The sequence below is a fragment of the Muscardinus avellanarius genome, assembly GCF_963383645.1.
Source record: "Muscardinus avellanarius genome assembly, chromosome: 1".
Classification (NCBI taxonomy): Eukaryota; Metazoa; Chordata; class Mammalia; order Rodentia; family Gliridae; genus Muscardinus; species Muscardinus avellanarius.
The window spans coordinates 160219666-160243443 of NC_137786.1; the positions used below are offsets into that span (position 1 = coordinate 160219666).

Genomic DNA, 23778 nt, shown 5'->3' on the forward strand with positions numbered 1-23778 from the left:
AGCGTGTGCCACCACACCCGGCATATTAATTGAATAAATAAAAATAATACAGCCTATGTGCTACTGGGGGAAACAGGACCCTGACATGAATGGACAATCAGCCACTGCAAAGTCCATAATTAAACATAAAAGGAAGACTACTTACAGAAAAAAGCCTCTCCAGATTTTATTATATGGGCTTGACATCCCATTTAGTTTACTCTTAATGGTTTTACTTATTTTTATCATTTACTGGTAATTCAGGGACAATAGCAGCTCAAGTTTAGTACGCAGTGCAGACGTAATTACAGATTTGAATTCAGTCTTCTCTTAAAACCTAAATTACCTGCAGCCAAGAGTTAAGGAAAGGTCAAGAAGAAGGCACCTGCTGCAAAGACCAATAAAAACATGCTGTTTGTTATTTTCCAGAAGCTTCTAATCCTCTCTCCCACCTGGCTTCCATGATAATTCCTAAGTTCATCAAAATGGTGTAGAGTGTTCAGGGTTCCTCTGGGAAACATTATTTTTTTTTTCCTCTCAAGTAATTATGGTCAGAAAGTCTACAGCCAAGAAAAGTTTCTGCTGTCATTTGATCAGAACTTCATCTCTCTCTTTTGCCTGCACTGGTCCCCAGGGGGAAATTTAAGGGCAAGCCTGGACCAAAATTCAATGAGCCTCCTTTGATTTAGGTGGGTGGGAGTGAAAAAAATATATCACCTCAAAATATAATGAGGACAGGGAATGCCATTTAATCTGGATTTGTTGTGAATCACACCAAAGCTACTATATAACATCTGTCTTACTCTTCAACTTGTCAAAGAGAAGTCACCAGGAAAGTTTGAAAAACAAATCTGAAAAGAAGCTAGAAAGATTAATATCCATCTATCAGATAAATATGATTTCTGGTGCCTCTAAATAAAAGAAAATGGAAGCTTATTTTATAGTACACAATAGACATGCTACTATGATTAATGATTTCCCTTATAAATATGTGGGCAGGGGCTAATGGTTTTTGCACTGATAAAAAAAAAAACACCTACCAAGTTATTCTAACAATATAGCTCTTTACTTCCTTGATTTTCATGCACCCACTCTTGACAAGCTGATGATCAGATATAGCAAATTAATAATATTGGACTTAGATTTGTTTGCTAGCATAGCATCACAATGTTGAAGAGTTTAAAGGATCCTGGATCCCCATCACCCATCCTAACCCTTCTGTTTCCAATGTTTAATGACAGGGACTTTAGCAAAGCAAAAGCTGTCCTTTGTTTGTAGAAAGCATGTGAAGTGTGCAAGTTAGATGGGAAGACAAAGGTCTCTGTTTTCACTTTCTTACCTTTTAGAATAAATGCAGTGGATAATCGTTACCTCTCTACCACTTCTGCAGTAAATGTGCCGATATACCACAGCAACTTTACAGAAACCAGAATTAATAGGAATTGAAAAAAAAAAGTCAGTATTCAAAACACATTTAAGCTGAAAATCTGTTTTAGGAATATTTACATAAGAAAATATTTTTTATCAGTAGGGATCTTGGCAGAAAAAGAGATGGCACAGTAAAAACGGGTAGGTAGCAGAGGAACATTTAAGAAATAGGCTATTTACAAGCTGGGCATGGTGGCATAAACTTGTAATCCCCACATTTGGGAGGCAGAGACAGTAGGATGGCTGTGCCTCGGCTACTTAGTGAGGCCCTTTGCAACTCAGTGAGACCCTGTTTCATATAAAGTATAAAAAATAAGGCAGAAATAGAATGTCCCTGGGTTCCATCATCCCTGGTACCCCTAAAAAAAAAAAAAGAAAGAAAGAAAGAAAGAAAGAAAGAAAGAAAGAAAGAAAGAAAGAAAGAAAGAGGCTATTCACAAAAGTATAGCCATAATTTAGGGAAAGCAAAGCAAAAACAACCTCCCAAAATAAACAAATAAATGATTCAGTAACATCAAGAAACTGTTAAGGGATGCAATCAACCCACAATACAAGCACAAATACCCTGACCCCACTAAGTTCTGACCACTGTCTGAGAGAAAAAGAGCCCACTGGCCATGAAGTTCAGCCCCTTGGACACAGAGCAGAAAGAAGGGTAAGAGTGGGTCTGAAGAGGCAAATGAGAGAGCTATCATATCACCGAACATAATTATAAAGTTTTATATATTTATCACTGGAGTAATCTATATCTCTAAAATAGCAATTAATAATTAATAGCAGTAATTAATGTGTCTGAGATAACTCTTTCACATATCTATTTGAATCCAAGTGTATAGTAGATCTCCCAAGCCTCTGCTGATTCTGTCAAAACATTTAGAATAAAGAGAGCATTCTATGCTAAGCCATATTGGAGAAATGTTTGGTAGAGCCACAATACAAAGGAAAATTAATGTGAATGCATATGCATTGTGCATGTGAGATTTTCCTCATATAACACCAGATGTGTAAAAAACAAGGAAATAACTGTCTCTACCTCCTGGGATGACTGAATGAGAACATCTGTAAAAAGCATTTTGCAAAGAACTCAGTAAATTTTAACCATTGCTGCCACTAACACCAGCATCAGCAGCTGCAGCTGCACTCTGACCCTCAGACAGACCTGCAAACCTCTCACTGTGGAAAGAACACCTCTGTGAGTCATACTGCCTGGACCAATGCCTTCCACAGAGCTAATGCTCAATTAATGATAGATAATAAAGACCTCCCCCCTTCTCTCTCCTTAGATGTGTTTCAGTTCATTGGGACTGCTATAAAAAAAAAAACCTTCCATTGGGTGATTGATAAATAACATGGATTTATTATACACAGTTGTAGAGTTTGGGAGTTGCAAGATCAAGAAGCCAGCAAATTCAATGTCTGATATGAGACCATTTTTTTTTATAGATGATACCTTCTATCTGTGTCCTCACATAGCAGAGAGCAAACAAGCTAATTGGAACCTCTTTTGCAAGGGTATTAATCCCATCCTTGAGGGTGTATCCCTCATGACTTAAATACTTGCTAATGGCTTCACATCTCAATAATTTTACATTGGGTTTTAAGTTCCTACATATGATTTCTAGGAGGGCCCCAACATTCAGACTATAGCAAGGAGTATTCTCTTCTTCCCCACGGGATGCTTAGCTTAGTCTCATGACCTGCTCTGGTTATTGGAACCTGGATCAGTTATGTTATGAGGCACTGAAAATCTCTATCAGCCCTCTGTGTTGCTATCCTACACTTGAGAACCTCGCATCCTGGAATCAGTGCATGTGGGCCAGATGGCAACTCTGTCCACAGCTTGTAACAGTGCTGCTTCAGCTGTTCTCTTAGAGACTCCAGAAAAAGAGAATATTTGTTTTAATAAGCCAGTGAAGTTTGTGATCATTTGTCTTAAAGCAATAATACAAAACACCTAACTAATGCAAATGCTTAACAAATTTGTGATTAACATGAGATTTGAATATTGTTTTGCTGGAGTTCAAATTTTAGCACTGAGAACTACCAGGTACATAACCCTGATTGGGAAAGCCTCAGTAAACTACTTCGTCGGGCTGCTGTGACAATTTGAAAGAGTACTTTAAAGGCACCTACCACAGTGTCTGGTACGTAAAAGAACCTTGGTAAATGGAACAAATAAAGTAATTAGTAATAATAGATGGTACGATATCTTCCCAATTATCCATGATTAAAGTCTCACACTGCTGAAAATTATTCATCTCAATTAACTATTTTTAAATAACCTCAAGTAAATAAAATGGTGAAATCGTAGCTTAAGTTTGTAGCTTACAGAAGACTTTAATAGAAAATCACAATTTAAAATACACAATGTGTTCTTTATGTAAACCTTCTAATGCTTCTGAGTAGTCACGATTATGAATCCCTGTTGTGCCAAAGAATAAGAATGCATTCTTTGAAAAAGGAAAAAAATGATTAAATTGCATCTTACAGACTAGTAATTTAAATTGTGATCAAATCCACTGTAGTTGAGGGTCCCCAGTTAATCCATTTACTGTGAACATTATAAAACATTTATTAAATGCCTGGGCATGGTAAAGAATTTCAAAGGTATGGTTTTGTTCCATGAGCTTCAAAAAATGTCAAGAACATAAAACCATTAAATGCATTAACTAATCTCAACATATGCACTTTTACAGAACAAAAGCACCACAATTACTGAAGCAGAGAAATAGATTTTGGATCCATCGGAAAGGCATTCAGAGAAAGATCACCACTGATGAATAATAAAAGATTTATGTGGACTGTAAAATTTGATTAGAAAAGAAATATATCTAAGACATGGGCTAAATTATCTGACTTTCAGAAGAATAAGGGAAGGCCTGACAGAAAAGATATAATCTGGTAGTCATTCTCTGAGGAACGCAAGCAAATTGAGGTTGGTAACACATGTAGAAAGAATGCTTTGAGTGCTGGAATGATTCCTGGGCTCCCACCCCAGACTTAACAAATCAGGACCCTTGAGAAATTGCCTAGGAATGTGCATTGTTAAAAAAATTTTCCAGGAGATTCGTGTGTACTCTAAATTTGAGAACCGGTAATCCAGGGCTAGCCATTGACTGACCTTTGGCAGGTGACTTAGAGGTTTTAAAAGATAAAAATTGAGACAAATGTTTGCCATTCTATGTCCACAGTTCAAGTGAAGACAACAGCATTTAGCCCTGAGAGTCAGGAATACATACAGAGTGAAGAAGGCACTGACTCTGCCAGCAGATGAAACTATAACTTTTAGCACCTGGAAACACAGAGCTGACTAATCATTCAACATTAGTGGGACCTGATAGCACATGGTGATGACTTATTGAATTGCTGTATACAGTAAGTATGCTGGGCATACAATTGCCAAACTCCTCCTCAACACATCTATTCTCCTGACACAATCCAGGCATTTCTCATAAGCTTCTTGGGTGAGAGGGAAAGAAGGAATATGGCTAAGAATATTATTAGATATAAATGCTAATCTTCATTAAAAACTCCATAGGAATAAGCCCAAACATTTTTCCAATAATAAAGAGAAAAACCTTAGTTTTATTTACTAAAAGAAGGGGACAAAATGAAATGATAAAAGGGGAAAGAAAATTGCTACTATAGTTTCAAAATTTAAAAAAACCTCTGGGAAAATAACAAACATATCTAATGAGTGGAAAGGAGAGATCATTGGGTTAGGACTGAAGAAATAGAGGTTCCAGATCCAACTTAGGTCCTCTAATGGATATGTGTACACTCTTCAGGCTTAGTTATGCTTCAACTCAAAGAAGTTTCATATTTACAGGAAAGAACTTTTAAAGTCAGGAATTAAGCGACATCATTGATAATAAAATTTATTTTTATACAATCTAGAGTGCAATGAAACAAATGTAGAGCATTGAGTTATTTTTTTCAATAGAGGCAAAGGGTAGCAAGCTCTATAAGAACGGCTTTATTTTCAGATGAAATCATACACACATTTTCTAAAATAACAGACATGGTAAAAAAAAAACAATATAAAATAGCAGATAGAGGAAAAATCTAGGCCAGTTACCAAATTGTTCCTGTCTGTCACTGTATCCGGTAAGACCAAGATGCAACTTCCAGATGAAAACAACTCAATGCAGTTTGATGGAGTGCTATAGGTAGCAGTGATTAATGATTCAGCTCAAGATCTCTCAGTGACCTACCTACCCACAACCATTTGTGCCACAAAGCTCAGTGTGGTCACTTGAGAGCTATACAAATAACAGGACTATAAAGAATAGAAAGGGTAATCAATGGTCAAGCCCACCAGCCAAGGAGTCTAGGGTCTTAAGGATTTTGAATCCTGTTTAAGATTTAATTTCCTTGCAGATTTTAGATGAACACCAAATTAAAGTATCCTAGGGAACATTCAGAGGAGCCAATACTTACCTTCAATTCGAGACAGCACAGCATAGTTCAGTGACTCAGAGCTAAGTTTAAAACTAAGCTCCAAATTGCCTGCTTGCTCTGATCTGAGGTTCATGAGCCGATCATTATTCCTACCTACCTCATGAGGCTATTGGGAAAATTAAATAAGGCCTGACTATAAAACCCTTCAAACACTGGTTCAGGGAAGTCATTAATAGAAGGAAAGCTTTATCACAGAGTAGGGATTTAGTGAAGGGTAATTCCCCTGTTTTCGATGTGTCCTTTAAAGATGGAAATATATTTCAACCAAATCATAAGTGATAAAAATAAAACACTGTATATCAATAAAAAGAATGAATTTTCCTGATATTGAAGCTTGACTTCATTATGGCTATGTAGATTATTTTTATAGTTTAGATCGGTCATAATTAATGTACATGATGTACATTCACAAACTTATTGAAGTCAATCATTAAGCCAAACATGAGAAGGGGGTGGGAATTGGGGAAGGGATAAATGAGTGATGTGTGCATGTATGCCTCTAATATCTTATACTCCATGAAGATGTATGAATACAGTGTACCAATAAAAATTAAAGCTAAAAAAATCTATAAAACAAAAATTACACTTTAAAATTGAGATAGCATATACAACTGCTTACCCAATATTCAATATAGTTTTAAAACCTTTATGCCATTGTTTAGTATTATGAATATACTGTTAGCATCTCTACAATGACCTCTCCTACCACCTGTTCAAATCACCACTAACCATCATCATCATCATCATCATCATCATCATCATCATCATCACTGGCACTGTTGAAGACTGAATATTGTATTTCTCAAAAATCATAATAAGAGGTACTAATCCCCAAAGTGATGGTATTTAGAGGTGGGGCATTTAGAAAGAAATAAGGTTTAAATGAAGTCAGGAGGGTATAGCCCTCATGTTGGTATCAATGGCATTACAAAAATAGAAGGAGACCAAAGCCCTCTTTCTTTTCACCATGTAAAGACATAGAAAGAACATAGCAGTCTGAAAACTCAAACAAAGGCCTTCATCATGACCATGTAGACACTCTGATCTCAGACTTTCAGCTTCTAGAATTGAGAAATGATTATCTGTGGTTTAAGACACAAAGTACGGTATTTCATTATAGCAGCCTGAACTAAAATAAGGAACAAAAACACTCTGTGAATATTGTAGAAGACTAGTTAATAAATACATTTTTTTCTTTTAAATCCATAAACAGTGAACATTTCCATTTACACAAGAACAGAGAAGACACATCCCCTCCCTTGAGATGCCTATCATCTATTCAGAGTAGAAAAATACACAGTGCTAATAAGGAAACACACATACATGTATATGTCTTGGAGTAAATACATTTAGAGACAAATAAAAGTAATACCAAGTATTTTTTAAATTATACCTGTATCTATCATGGAGAATAAAAAAGCAGGTAGAGGGCAATGAAAACATTGGAACTATTTAGTTTCATATGTTCATAGTTCTATAAAAATCAATTCTTATTAATAAAATCTTATGATTAATTTTTATAAATAAAATATGTAAAATTCATGTTGCTATATTTTAGAAACATTTGTAAAAGCTCCATGTATTGGAGCAGACACAGAACAGATGCCCAACATGCAAGGAACAGATATACCCTTTAAACATGAAAGACCAAGCCATTAATGCAGTATGACTTCAGCAAAGTCTTACTTTCAAATGGAAAAGATCCATTTGAAAATCCATTTCACACTTCTAATTTAAAGCCAATTCAAATGTAATTTACTTTATCAGGGCCATTGATTTAGTGAGGGTCAGGAATACAATCAACAGAGGTGACAATTACTTATGCTTATCAAATGGTAGCCTGCTAGCAAAAGTGCTGAACAAGAGAAATAAAGACAAAACAAAACTAGCACTCCCACTAGAAATCATGGCTATTCCTATATAAATATATCTTATAAGCCGGCAAATTCTAAGAAAACCTTTTACTTTGCACCATCTTATACCAAATGCAAACTCATCCATCATTCTATTCTAGTGCCCTACTGCAGCTTTGCTTGTCCCATGCTGGTGATTTGAGGGAGGTAAAGCAACATTTCTGGTACAAAATATTAAACTTACCACTTTCGTCATCAATGTTGAACCTTCCGAGACCACTGCCATCCCTGATGGAATACTGGATCTCTCCATCCCTCCCTAAGTCTTCATCTTGGGCTGTCACCTGGAGCACACTTGTTCCAATGCGTGAATTTTCTTTTACAGATCCAACAACAGCAAAGTCTGGGAAATAGGGAGTGTGAAGGTTTTCATTGACATCCACCACTTCCACCTCAACAAAAGAAACTGATGACAGAGAGACAGGTCGTCCTTTGTCTTTGGCCCTAACTGTGAGGTTGTAGAACTGCTGCTTTTCATAGTCAAGCTCTTTGCTCAAGCGGATGGCACCACTTGCTTTATCTATTTCAAATCTCCCATTATAGTCATTGACCAAAGAATAACGCACTTGACCTCCCAATCCAAGGTCTGGGTCATGGGTCTCCAGCCAAGCAATGACAGTGCCAACAGGGAGATCTTCCAGAACCTTCACACTATAGCTGCTAGGAATGAAAGCCGGGGAGCAGTCATTGACATCATCCAAAAATACCTTTAGGGTGACAACTGAAAACAGCTGCTGACCACTCTCTGCCTTGTCTCTGGCTTCTATTTTTAAAGAATAGTTTGCTTTGGATTCCCGATCCAACTGGTCAGCTACATAAACAATTCCGGTTGAGCTATTGATAGCAAACTGCTGTGTGTCTGTCAAGACTGAGTAAGTTACTTCACCATTAGAACCCAGGTCTTTGTCTCTGGCTTCCACTTGAATAATCTCAGTACCAATACTGGAACTCTCAAGAATGTTAACTGAGTAACTGTCTTGAAGAAAAATCGGACTGTTGTCATTAGCATCCTCCACATTGATGGTTAGTAACCTCCATGAAGATTTCTGTGGATTACCTAAGTCATAGATGGTGATATTAAGGAGATAGAGGTCTGTATGTTCTCGATCCATGGGCATAAGGACTTTAAGTTGCCCGGTCTCCATATCAATATTAAAACAACTATCTGTATTTCCATCAGATATTGTAAATAGCACCTTTCCATTGAAGCCAGAGTCAGGATCATAGGCTTTAATCTTCAGGATGTTAGCACCAACTGGCAGATCCTCCTTTACAGCCACATCAGAAGGAAAAGATTTATCAAAATGTGGTCCTTGCCTATTTATTGAATAAAAGTCAAGAAATCCATCTTCCAGATTTAGTTTCCCATTTGCTTTTGCCTTAATGAGTAGTTTTTCTGCCAGTTTCTGAGCCACACGCGTTTCTCTGCAACTGAAGCTCTTTGAAGACACTTTCCCGTGGAGGACAGAAATGTTAATAGCCATGGGGTCTGCAAAATTCTCTCCATCGGTTGCTGTGATTCTGAGAGCAAAATTACCATTTTTAATGCCGGAATTCATCAGTGACTTTTTAAGCTGTAAAACACCCGAGTCTGGGTTTAAATAAAAGAAACCAAGTTCGTTTCCAGAAATGATTTTGTACTTTACAAGTTCAAGTTCATCAATATCGATTGCTGAGACAGCTGTAATGTGACCACCAACTGGAAAGTCATACGAAATAACTCCCTGGCAAGCCACTTTTTCAAAGAGAGGGCTGTTGTCATTGACATTTCCTATTCGAATGGTCACATTTACCTCACTTTCATGGCGGTATGGTGAACCCCAATCAGAGGCTCTAACAATGAATCTGTATGTTTCTGGAGAGGATTCAAAATCCAGTTCTTCAGTTGTGCTAATAACCCCTGTAAACTGGTTAATGACAAATGGTAACACATTCAGGCTGGCAATACTATAGGTAATGTATCCATTTTCTCCTTTATCCTTATCGGAAGCCAAAACGGTCAGAATGCTTGTTCCTATGGGAACACTTTCATTCACAAAAGTTTCATACAGTGGCTGCTGGAATTCTGGGGTGTGGTCATTTGCATCTTCTATGCTGATGGTAACTTGTGCTTTTAAATCTCCTTCCTTGTTTATTACTTCCAGTTTATAAACTTCCTTCTTAACAATATTCAGTGGTCGTGCAGTCACAATAAGACCTGACCGAGGATTGATTTTGAAATACTCTGAATCTTCGCTTGCAGATAATTTGTATTCCACGTCTAGGGGTTGAGGACTTAATTTGACTACAGCCACCACAACGCCAGGAGGGGAGAACTCACTTATGCTCACATCATAAGCCTCTTTTTCAAACCTAACTGGGACAGTGTCTCTTTGCGGGTTGGAAATGTGGACTACCTTGAATGCTGAAAACTTTTGAGGTGAACCTTTGTCTTTTGCTTGAAGAGTGAGATTGTAGCCATAGGGAAAACTTTCCCACTCCACCTGCCTCCTCTCTTTAATCTTGTACTCATTCATCCACTTTCCTTCCTTAGCCAGGAAGAACTGATCCAAAGGATCCCCAGCCACGATGGAAACAGACTCTATCTCTCCATTGGCTCCCTCATCTAGGTCATCTACAGTCACCACTGCGTATGTTGGCTCTTTATCTAACGGGAAAGGAACATGAGTGACTACCTGGATCGTGGGGGCATGTTCGTTTATACGTTCAACGTGAACATAAAGCTTTGCGGTACTGCTCACTCCGTTGTTGCCGTAGAGTTTCATTCCCCGGTCTACCGCCAGAATCTCCAGATCATACCTGTTCTTCTCATCATAATTTAATCTCCCACTTAAAGAGATGACACCACTTGTGGGGTGAACTGAAAAGAGGTCAACTTTATTTTTAAAGTAGTAGTAGAATTCTCCATTGGAACCAATATCTGCATCGGTTGCAGTCACCTGGGCGACGCTAGTCCTTAGAGGTGTGCTTTCTGCTATCGTAACAGAGTAAGTGGTAGGTGAGAACAGAGGCCTCAGATCGTTCATATCCAAAACCTGGATATTCACTTTGGTCCATGCTTCCAAATCCTCTCCTCTGACAGTACCTTTTACTATCAATAAATAATTGTCCTGAATTTCCCTGTTCAGTATGGCAGAATTGCCACCTTTAGTTCTTATTCTTAGAAAACAGAAATCTGCAATGATCACTTCCTCAGCTTTGAAGAAGCCTTCCTCATCTCCAGACACTATTCTGTATTTGATGTCCCAGGACAGATCTATCAAGGTGATGCCCATTCTACTCTGGCTGTTGACGTAGGTCCTCGCTGCCGAATTCTCATACACTGTAGCATTATAAATGGAATGAGTGAAGTGGAAGCCCAGGGGCCCAGGCCCTGGCAGCCCCTGGGAGACAGTGGCCAAAAGCTTGAGAAGCAGGAGGATGAGGCAAGAAGGAGGTCGTGTACCCACACAGTGTCCCATAATTATATCCATCACATCATATTTCCATCCTGGGAAAGAGGAACAGAGAGAAAAAAAGATAAGTTAACCTAGAAGACAGTGGAAGAAGGAACAGAAAATAAGATTACAAAACAGTGCTTTTCAAAACTATACAATCTTCTTATTAAAATATTAATATAATTTGGGTGTGGCAAAACATCTCTCTAATCCCTTGGGAGGCCAAGAAAGGAGGATCATAGGTTCAAGGCCAACCCCAGAAATTCAGGGAGGCACACAGCAACTCAGTGAGGCCCTGTTTCAAAATAAAAAATAAAATGGAATACCTCTGGGTTCCATCGTGTGTGTGTGTGTGTGTGTGTGTGTGTGTGTGTGTGTGTGTGTGTAAAAGTAAAAATAACAAAAATGGAAACTTCACCATCACTAGATAATAACAAATTTTAACTCACTAGAATTTAATCTTATTTGTTTGAATTTCTTTCAAGTGACACTTTCATTCAGCTGATGGGATTGTTCATTGGTTCAAGAATTTTTGTTTACTGAAAGTCAATTTAAAAATACATATTGCAGGCCTTAAGACCATTTATCTTTGATTTAGAATTGTCTTTTATGTAATTACCCTATGGGAATATTTATATCTATATATTCACTACAAAACAGTTTAAAACAATAAAAACAAAAGATACTAAAAAACTATCAATAATAAATAGATCATGGTATAGTCATAAAACACTATACAGTCACTTAACAATAATGATAAAAATACATGTATTTTCAGATGCAGTGAAAAATAATGTTAAGCAAAGATCATCAAACAGTCTATGTGGTATGATTCTTTTACTATTTTAACATCTGTACGTAAACTGTATCTTTTTTATTTTGAAAATGTTAACTATTGAAATTTTTGTAGACATGTTTGCATTTTCTAATTTTTCTTCAAAGAATGTTGCTTACCAATGATTAAATAATTTTATATAATTATATTTCAAAGAAATGCCTGGAGGTGGTACCATCTTTTATTGTGCCTTAAAACTGATCAAGATTTATGCATAAACCAATGCTATGAGAATGAACATGGAACCATTCAGCAAAGCATAGAGGGCACTCTTCCAGGAATTGACCGTGCTGCCCAGAACAAGAGAGGTAAAGTGATTTCTTGCAAGAAAATTTAAGAAATTACAAGAAGTAAAGCCAATTATTTTCATCAATGAATACTGAGGATTTTTTTTTCATTTTCTACAGTTTTATAACCATGTAGATTACAACTAGTAAAATCATCCAGATCTTTAAAATGAAAAGGTAGGGCTGGGAAGGGTTATTTAACAAGGAATTGGTAAGTCTATTTATACTTTAATTGCTCACATTTTGGAATCTCCACCTAGAAGTTCTTACACCAGGCCATACTCTGAAGCTACAGCCCTGGCAATTTTCTTCTCTTTTTCCTTACAAGGAATGGAGAGATAAAGGGGAAAAGAAATAAATCCATCTAAGGGCACACAATGACCGACTCACTATACCAGTCATATCCCTACTTTGTTATATTTAATATTTACAGAAATCTTAAGCCATAGATATTATTTGCCCAATTACATATTAGAAAACTGAGGGCTAAAGAAATTACCCTATCTAGCTGGCACACTATCACCCAGGTGGTAAGAAGAAAAGCAGGACCTCAGAACCCGAGCTTTCTTACTCTAACATCATGCTTTTCCCCATCATACCAAAATAATCTAAATTATGTGTAAGCAAAAAAGAAAACTAAGGCTCCTAGAAGTGCATATGAAGTAATCTGTTTCTACTGAACCAGTCAACAAGTATTGTTAATGGCAAACATATTACCTATTAAGCATCTCTCTTTGGTCATCTCCTTTCCGGCTTTAGATTAGTTATAATTGCTGCTTATGAGCTAAACAATACTCTTTAGAACTTTAGCATCTTAAAACATTACAAGCTATATTTTGTTTCTGTTTCTAAAACACTTTAAATCCAAGCTTGGCAAGACACATATCACTATATCCTTTTTGTAGATGAAGACACCAAAACTCCTTTCCTGAGTAGCAGAATATGGATGAGAACTTGGCTCCCTTCCCACCCCTCCACTGCCCCAAGGCTTTCCTACTTCTTTCAAGCTCTGCTTTACTTACATGAGGGTCTCATAAATAAAAGCCCTAGGGATATGCTGGATTCTAACTGAGGATGAAATATGCTTCACTGCTATCATCTGCTGAAAAATCTAGTAAACATTAAGTAGCAAGTAGAAAAGGCAATTTTAATATAAGGACTTCATAGAACAGACAGAAAAAATGAAAAGCAGAAAGGGGATAACCTTCTATAAAAGAAATTAGTTTCTTATGCGACTCCTTTGTCTGTCTTTAGGAAATGCCGCATGTGCTAAGTATGTGAAACAGGAAGAGTCTGGCACAGGCTCAGGGAGCCAGGGGAGGATCCAGGCTAATGACCCAGGTTCCTCGAGTGACAATGGGCTGCTGGTTATTTCAGAGAAAATTTTGTTAGAGAAATGATGTGCTTAGGGATTGTCTGGATGCATAATTTGGAATGTCCAACCTAGTAGAATGGAGAACCCCACAGGGCCAGCTCAGATGGAGATGCCTAATTTGTGGAGCATGCTGAAATGAAATGTGAAAGCAACAGACTCTTCTGTAGTGAACACAGATAGGAACTAGCGGAAAGTTTGATGATTCTCTACATGCCTCAATAGATTCTCTTAGTTAGCTGAAAATGCTCCAAAGCAGTGGAGTTATTTGAAGGTTGACTGCAACCATGGTGCAGTAAGAAAGACTTTTGTAAGGGGATGCAAAGACCAGGTTATGCTCTCTTAAAGGAAAACTCAGGTTGGGTGTGGTTGCTCACACCTGTAATCCTAGTACTTGGGAGGCTGACATAGTAGGATCATTGATTGGAGGCCAGCCTCAGCAATGCAGTGAGATACTGTTTCAAAATTTAAAAAAATAAAATGGGAGACAGGTGTGGTGACACATGCCTGTTCTACCAGTGCTTGGGATGCTGAGACAGGAGAATCACAACTTTGAGGTCAACCTTACTAATTTAGCAAGACTCTGATAAAAAAAAAATGTAAAATAGGATAGGGGTCTAGCTCAGAGGCAGAATGCCCCAAGGTTCAACCTCCAATACCAATAAAATGAAACAGAGCTGGGGGTATGGCTCAAAGGTAGAATTCTCCTGGGTTCAATCCCCAGTAACACACACACACACACACACACACACACAGAGAGAGAGAGAGAGAGAGAGAGAGAGAGAGAGAGAGAGAGAGAGAAAGGAAGGAAAGAAAGAAAGAAAGAAAGAAAGAAGGAAAGAAGTAAGTAAGGAAGGAAGGAAGGAAGAAAGAAAGAAAGAAATGAAGGAAGTGAGACACTGGAAGTACCCATGAAGTGCTCCAGGGAAATACAAATTCAGTTTCTGCTTCATTTCCTACTCATCATTTTAAGCTGCAGAGACTGCCTGGGAGAGCAGTTTTGCTGATATTTTGCCTGAGGAATAGGACTCCATAGTCATCAAAGGGGAAAACCTCCCCAGCTGTCAATTCAGTTCAGCTGAACTTTTCTGACTCTGCCCCCATCCTCCCCCTGAACCCCTACTGAAGGAAACCAATAGGAGGAAACACATTAGTGCATCTTTCTGTTCCTGGCATCCAGTACAATGTATGCCAGCCACATGAGTGATAAGCAATACTGGCTTGCAATTAGAGCATTCATAGTATAGTAACCAGAGGTTACTGGTTACACAGTGTAGTAACCAGAGGTCCCCAAGGCTTTCATGTGATCAGTATCCAAACCTCCACAAATAAGCACATCTTACTTCTGGAAGCAAAATCCAGAACTTATGTAGGTTAAAAGGAGCCTGAAAGATAAACCTGTTTTTATGTCCTCAGTTTACAAGCGAAGAAACAGAGATCCGTAAGAATGAAGAAATCTACTACTACCAAGTCTCAGTTCTTCCAAAGTTCAGAGCTAATAACAAACCTTAACATGTGTCCATTGAATAAACGTCCACTGAGTTATGTAACATTTTAGAAATGTGGTTTGTCGTTACTTTGAAGTGATTTTCTTATTCTGACACATTATTACTCCTCGTGGTGTTATTCCCTCTGAGTAGTTTGTGAGTGCCCTAGAGCTAGAGGGGTAGTTTCTTTTCTTTTTTTTTTCTTCTTCCTCCTCCTCCTCCTCCTCCTCCTCCTCCTCCTCCTCCTCCTCCTCCTCCTCCTCCTCCTCCTTCTTCTTCTTCTTCTTCTTCTTCTTCTTCTTCTTCTTCTTCTTCTTCTTCCTCTCTCTCTCTCTCTCTCTCTCTCTCTCTCTCTCTCCTTTCTTTTTCTCTCTCTCTTTCAGGCCCTTCTGTGAATCCTTCAAGGCAAAGAATGCTGTTGTGATAGGAAAAAAATTAATGTAACTATTCAAATATTTATACTCTTGCATACCTAATGAATTACTTTTTAGCAAGATACACCACTGGAACATCTTTAACTTCCTGTTCCTCCTACTGGAAATGAGTTAAATGTAAATCAAAAGTACTCAAAACAAGCTTAAATGAACCACTAGTCTGGTATACTAAAATTTGGACTTAATTCCTCCTCCCCCCACAAAAAATGAGCAGAATTAAGCTTGTCAGTTATAGTTGTTAAAAGTGAAATGTCTCATATGGATCTTGTGTTTTTATTTTTGCATAAGAAATAAAAAGGCCTATCTGGCATAAATTATGTCTTGCAGTTTTTCCATTGATTTGGGGAATACATGAGTGCTAGAAGTTAGGAATTTGATATAATTTTGCAAAGTAAATACTAGAATAAAATTTGGGTTTCTTTTTTTAGCATGCCCAGACCAAAACCATTTTGAGTTTTTAAAAAAAAAACAGTATTATGCTTTCCGCATTGAAGCCCATCTGTTTGTAAAGCCAATAAGATGGTTTATAGTGCTTTAGATGTTCTAAACATTGATTTATTCTACTGCTTCTAGATTATTTTAAAGAAAGCACTTAGTTCCAACCTCAGAGCCTATTTTCAAGACGTAGTAACATAATCAATAATTTTATACAATCTCCAAAGAGATCATCGCACCATTAATCTTGGAGACATTTTTTCAGAGGCAGTCCGGGTGTGTGTCCCCATCCAGCCCTCTTTTTCTCTGTTAGCACAGTCTTGGTGTGGGATTCAGAGGGGCATACAGATTTTTCTTTCTAGGGGAATTAATAAATACAAGAGACCAAAATGGGAGCGGGGGCGGGGGGAATGGGGGTGGTAGTGGCAGCCATCACTGAGGCCAAATGACTGGTATAGCTCCGAATCGGCCAATGCTGAAGTTTGTGTTGGTAAACTGGTTAAACTGTTATCTGCTACCTTTATTCTTGCCTCCTTAAATAGCCAAGGCTTCTAAACAGCAAGAAAAAAGGCCTCTGAAAAAAATATTCTATTTTCACTCTAACTCTTCCTATCTTACACATTTTGACAGAGCTTGTTAGAGAGGAAAGATACTCAGGAAGTATCGTATGATAAGCTGTGAAACAAAGAACAAAGTCACTAGATGAAGAGTCTCACCTTACAGGCATTCTTGATGAAAATGGCATGTGCTCAAACTGCATATGGAACATGGGTGTGTCCTGTGACAAAGCCCTCGCCAACACAAAGGCAGTTTTAGAATACACACTTTGGCACCTGATCACCTGGGCGTGAATCTCAGCTCTGCCACTTACTAGCTACGCAAACTTGAACAGCATCTTTAACTTCCCTGTGCCTTGATTTCTTCTATGAAATGACAACAATAGTACCTATCAAGTGGGATTTGAATTAATATGTATGAAGCACTTAAAACATTACCGGGCACATCGTAAGTATACAACTCCTTGCTGTTATCCTCATTTATCAAGATAGATTTTTAGAGTACACAAAATCTGTCAGTCACGCAGTAAGAGAGGGAATTCACAACCTGGTCCACATTGTCTTGGCAAGAGCTAAAGTCACATCAAAGATTAAAGAACCTGGGCATAGTGGTGCATGCCTATAATTCCAGCACTTAGGGGGCAGAGACAGGAGGATTGAAGGTTCAAGGTGAGCCTCAACAACTTAGTGACACCCTCAGTAACTTTGCAAGACTGTTTAAAAAAAAAACAATAAGAAGAACTGGAGTTGTAGTTCAGAAGTAAATATAAAAGCCCCCTTCTACAAATGCCAGATGCATTTGAGGGGTTGGGGCCAGTGTCACAAAGGGGTCTTGTGTATGGTAATTTGGGCAGCAGGCTATCACTATAATTCTGCAATTGGCTCCTGCTCCTGCATTAAACTTTTAAACCTAGGAAGGTGGATCTGCCTTAGGGACCTACTCTTCAGACCTGGTATTTAATTTCTGAGGAGTTGGAGAAAGATTTCTCCTTGTGATGATGAGTCCCAGAACAGCCCGATACTGCTAAACCCTATCTTTTGGAGCAGCCTATTCTGATACTTTTTAAATTACCATCCTCATGGCACTACTTTATGTTCTGGGTTCTTGCTCCCGAAATCAGTTATAGACTGTCTGTATGACACACCTGGGAATAAAGTTGTCCTTTCTTGCTCATACTAACGACTGACTGAAAAGGGGAAAAAATGTTTACTCTGAGTGCATGTGTTTGAATGTTTTAATAAAAAGCACTGTAGTTAGACAGTATATAGGGTAGGATAGTAGGTGGTTGGATCACAAATAAATCATATTTTGACAACTCTCAGATTATATAATGATATGTTGTGTCCAAGCCATGTAAAGTCTCTGATTTTTATAGCCAAGAGGGTTGTAAAATTGTCTAGCCCAACACCTTAGCTTTATCATTAAAGAAACAGGTCCAGAGAAGTTAAGTGATAAAGACAAGGTCACATAGCTTGCCAGTAAAAGAGCTAAAAATGGAGCTCAGATATCAACTGTGAGTTTGACTGATCTCACTGCTCCATTCTTTAAGATCTCAGGCCTGCACATATCCACATCTGCAGGATTAATTGTCCTCTAGACCTGAGTAACCCACTCTACAACACTATTTCAGAGATTTCTCATACAAAAGTGAGTTGCATCCTATAGCTGTGACTCAGACCTTACAGGTTGTCAGAACCATTCCAGGGTGCAGTCAAGCTCAGATTGCTGGGCTCTACCCCAGAATCTCTGATTCTGTTGGTGTGGGTGTTCTGAGAATTTATAGTTCTGACAAATTCCCAGGGCATGGTGGTCCTGGGCTGAGTTTTGAGAAAAGCTGCTCTAAGCTGTGCATTTTAACCCATAGGCTTTTCTTTTTATTTATCTTTGTTTAAATTTATTTTTATTGGTACATTGTAATCATATATCACATTGGAATACAAGACTTGAGAGGATATACAAGCACACATCATCCAATTAGCTCTCATCTAGTCCCCATTCCATTCCCTCCCCCTCCCTCGATCCCATGCTTGTTTGGTGATTAACTTTGATACATTTGTTTATGTACCTCCTGCATTTTAAAGAGGCTCCATCCTCCCCTATTCCATACCCTCCGATTGATCACCTTAATTGCTTCACTATAGGGCCTTTTCTATAGCTCGACCTCTTCCTGTTGCCCCTTTCCTCCTAGTTATTGCTGATTGGGGGAAGCATCTGGTTTTTATTTTCTGCGATATTTCTCTGTGCATGCCATGTTGCAATTACAATCCCACTCTTGACGGCCCCAGTAGTGGCCTGGCTACCTGGTGGACTGATCCAGACCTCGCTGACTCAAGCAGTGGCCTTGCCTCATGGGAGGCCCTGATTCTGGTCTCCCTGGCCCCAGCACTGGCTTAACCCCTCGGCAGGTCCCAATCCCGGCCTCGGAGGCCTCAGTAGCGGCCTTGCCTCAACCCGTGGGCTTATCTAATAGCACTTTCTTCGTCGTGGTTATGTTACGTACACCTGTCTAAGTTAGAGCCTGGGCTGCACGCTCCCTGAAGGAAAATTCTAGACTTTTTTCTTCTTACAGTATTTAACAAACTGCCTTGAAAAATCAAAAATGTCCATTAATATTTTTAGTGAAACTGGGCTACTGAGCATATACTATAACTCTACAGCATTGTCTGGGGAGAAGAAAAATGAGCATCAGACAAAATAGTAATATAATCATAAAACATGGAGATCTTTGGGAAATAGTGTACAATTTCCTAACCTGTGTTCTATACATACTATATCTATACACACCATACACACTGTATCTCATATGAATTCTATGAAATGTGAATAGGTGGACAACTAAATAACATTTTAGAAAATACTGATTGAACAAAGGTAAAGACTTTTCTTAATTTAGAATTTACTGGAGCCTTAATAGGCTCCTAAATAAACCTTCACTATCTCCCACTCATAGTCACAACTAATAATTTATCCTATATTGTTACTTGCATGTGAATTACAGAATATGTTTACTTTCTTTTTTCACTCTTAGAAGTAAGTTTCCATGGTATATGGTCAGGATTCAGTAAAAACAGTTACACTTTGCTTAAAGATAGGGTATGTTCTGAAAAATGTAATCATAAGACTTGGTAAACACGAGATGTATGAAGCTGTTCCCTGTGAAACTAGAAATACTATTTTAGATTAAAGTTATTTAAATAGAAGGAGTACACTCTAAAATAAAGATTAAAATATGTGTACTAGCCAGGTGTGGTAGTGCACACCCATAATACCCATATTTGAGAAGCTGAGACAGCAGGGTCATAGCTTCAAGACCAGCATCAGGAACTTATCAAGGCCTTCAGAAATTTAGGATGATCCTCTTTCAAGATAAAAAATAAAATGGGCTGGTGATATAGCTCAGAGATAGAATGCCCCTGGGTTCTCATACACACATACACATACACACACACACACACACACACACACACACACATATATATATATATATATATATATATATATATATATATATACAGAGTTTGGGTATATATACACATGTATTCTGTGTGTTACTAAATATATGAATCAGCAGCAGTCATTTATTATCAAGTATTATATACTGTAAACATAATTGCATGTGCTATACTTTTATGTACCTGGAAGTATGCAGTAGGCCTATTTATATCCATATTACTGGAAACATGTAAGATATTTAATATTGAAACATACACTAAAACTATATGATGCTATAATATCACTAAGTATCAGGAATTTTTCAGATCCACTTTTCATGGAACCAGTGTCATATAAGTGGGCTATCACTGACTAATAAAATGCTACATGGTGCATGACTGTACTTGTATGCACAAATATACTATGTAAACTATAATTTTAAATGATAAAATATGCACAATTTCTAAAACATATTTGGTCATAAATTCCCCACTTTTCCCCTCACATACATACATATCTACAGTTCAATAGAAGAAGGTGTTTTTTGCAGAAGGTGCTTTGTGGAATGAATGTTAGAAAAATACTCACTGAGCACAAGCTAGACACTGGGGCTGTTAGGTCAAACATCTTTCTGGCATGCCTTGGTTATCGGGTATAATCGTCAAGAATCTTGAGTTTACTGATTCCTCCTTCTCCATCATGTCATAAGGTATGGATTCTCTTTTTTATTAAGCTGAGGGTTATCTCTGTAGAAACTGCTCTAATACTTGCCATATAAACAAATTCCCATATTTCAGTTGAAGAATGAGGCAACCGCTCCATAGTCTGCTATACTATCTTCTTTTTCCTAAAAATAAAATACATACAGAATTTGGAGTTCTATGAACTACAAACACTAGCATAGGGCAAGAGTCTTGTTAAATAATCCATATATTTTCCAAAATTTTATTATTTTTTATTTAGTAAGAGACCAAAAGTAGTTTTGTAAATCACAAATACCCTGAGATATAAAACCTAAAGCCAATTTCATATTCCTCCTCTCTTTGAAAAATTCTGCTAGGCTACCCTGAGCCTCATGTCTAAGCAAGGCTTTATTTTCAGGCTGAATATTTGATTTACAAGGATATATCAACTTCTGTCATTCTGCACAATGAAAAAAAATCCCAAACCAAAGCTCCCAGTTGATTCTGCCAACCAGCCAAGCAGACCATTACCCAAACCCAACCTTTTTATTATAATAATGCTGTAAAGTCTAACTTTTTGCAGTGTTGCAAATCTTTCTTTTGTCTAAGAGTGGTCTCTCAGGAGAAAAGTCAGTCAGCATGAAGCGAGTGTAATTCAAGTTGTTTCTGAGAAAAGAAATGGAAGATTCATCCACACAGCGGCAGTGTTATGAATACCCGTCTTTATTTTCTCCCCAGGTGCTGGAAATATTTCCATACAACACTGGTTAATGTCAAGTATCATTTCATCAGTAAATGCTTCAAATTCAGGGGTAATTCAACCAGGGGCTATCAGAAGGAAAGATTAGCATGTTGTTCAAGCCTTTTAAAAAATCACTTCTCCCTCTGGAGAAAGAAATTCATCATGGTGTAAGAGAGAAAAATGTATGGAGAGCATATAATTTGCTCCTATGCTTGGCTGTCTGAGAAAACGTTCCAGAAAAATGCACGATTTCAGTTTTTCTCTGGTGGGCCTCATTGACAGAAACCAAAGGGTAAATGCATTAGTGTTCTCCTCTGTGTGAGTTGAAAACAAAACCAAATCCTTTTACAGTAACAGCATTTACTCTTAACTGTCTAAAAAAGAACCCAAATCATTTCTAATGGAACAAAGGTTTTTAAATAGTATGAACAGTAATAGTCAGGAACACAGTGTAGTGAAGGAAAAGGTGGTTTCAGAGATCTCTGTTTGTCATATTCTAACTCAGGGAATACTTACTTTTCTGATTAAGTCCCTGCCATCTGCCATATTTCTGAAAGTTAGCATCACTTTGGAAATCCCAAAGCTATTTCCCTTTAAAAGTAAGTCTTCTTAAAAAATAAGAGTATCTGAGTTATAAAATCTGAAATCAGGACCTTAGAATAGGAAGGAGCTTCATGATCTGTGCCTCTTTCCTGCTGAAAAAGGAGTGGTCATGCTAGAGAAGAGTGAAGTCAACACTTGCCAGGAAGGACTGGGGCACAGAGTTCTGAGTAAGTGAGGTGAGGGGTATCAGCTGTTCTTTCTAAAAGAACTGAGGCCAAAGAAGGATGTGATAAGTGACAAAATATTCCAAAGTTCTGGAGAACTTCTCGAGACTAACGTTTAATTCCAGAATTCCTCAGGGTTACCATGGGACCAGATCTTACCCTGGGCAAAGCAACCCACAGGCTTGAGTGCACTGTTTTGGAAGTGCCTGCCTATCTGGCCAAATGTACCCCGAGAATATAAGGCAGCAATACTGAGTTCACACACTATAGATAACCAATGTATAATTGCCAAATAAATCTAATGTGACAAGAGATACTCAATCTCTACAACAGAATATTACTTTATTATATGTAGCCTCATGAAAGTAAAAGGATGTGCACATGGGAGACAATTATGTGAGAAATTAAGAAATAATATATCAGGAAATGACTGAGCCTCCATCTTAGGCAGCAATCTACCTACACTTAGTAAGGAAAATAAATAACAAAATAGTTTAATGAATAGAAAGAAAAGCATGCTGTAGAGAGGGGTAGAAATTATAATAGGAGACAAATAATAAAAAAGGTAGCAATAAACATTTACAGGATTCAAAACAGCTTGCATGTGGGTCAAGAAATCCCATATAGAAGTTTGCTTGACAACCCAGAAATATTGTCAGCCTCATCTCTTCACATTGCCATCAATGACAAATGTCTTAGCAAACAGGGCAAAATGCAAATTGGGTTCCTTCAGCTTTCCCAGCATCCCCATTAAGATTATTTATTATCGACTGATACATTTGTGCCGACATTGCCTGGATTAGTACTCAGTGCTAATGAGACTAAGGTCAATGGTTCAATACTCACATGGGACTACCCCATGTATTCCTGAGATTAGGTCAACATGAACAACTCTTGATTATTATCCACCTCAACTAAAAAGCCCAAGACTGTAGAATCATGAGGCTGTGGGAGCTGGCCTAACCAGAGTGCACCCCTAGAAGCACCAACAGAGACTGCAGGCCAAAGGCTGAGAAGAGACAAGTGAAGAAAACAGGGACAAGACAGGTCAGTTGAGCTCACCAAAAGATATTTTGCATGACTTTTCTGGATCTCTATGAATTCTACTCCATATTCTACTTTTGGAAAAATTAGGACTTGAAGTAGGTATAGTCCTGGGGCATGTATCCTTCAAATACATTTCTATTGTCAAAGAAAATTGATTTGTTTTGTTGTCCTCAAACCTCTCATTGACCTTGATATTATTTTCAAATTTATATTTAGAATTTTTCAGAATCGAAAAATCAATCAAATGTAACATTTAAGAAATGAAAACTAATGGGCGTAGTGGTGCACACTTGTAATCCCCGCCCTTGGGAGGCGGAGACAGGAGGATAGCACAGATTTGAAGCCAGTCGCACTGGCTTAAGAGACCCTGTTTCCAAAAATAAAAAAAAAATTATAAAATAGGTCTGGGAGTGTAGTTCAGAGGTAGAAGGGCTTCCAGGAACCCTAGTACCACCAAAAAAGAAAAGAAAAAGAAAAAAAA

The 23778-nt window shown here is 37.9% G+C and overlaps 1 protein-coding gene across 1 annotated transcript in view; it reads right to left on the bottom strand.

Moving 5' to 3' along the window:
• FAT3 (FAT atypical cadherin 3) overlaps positions 1-11269 on the bottom strand; it is a gene marked incomplete at its 3' end in the record, with an annotated part of 543245 nt that extends 531976 nt beyond the window's left edge. Inside the window, exon 1 of the mRNA XM_080689108.1 lies at positions 7966-11269. Within this exon, the coding sequence (XP_080545234.1) occupies positions 7966-11254 (3289 nt within the window). The 5' untranslated portion in view covers positions 11255-11269. The remainder of the gene's footprint in view (positions 1-7965) is intronic.
• Between the last annotated feature and the right edge of the window lie 12509 nt (positions 11270-23778).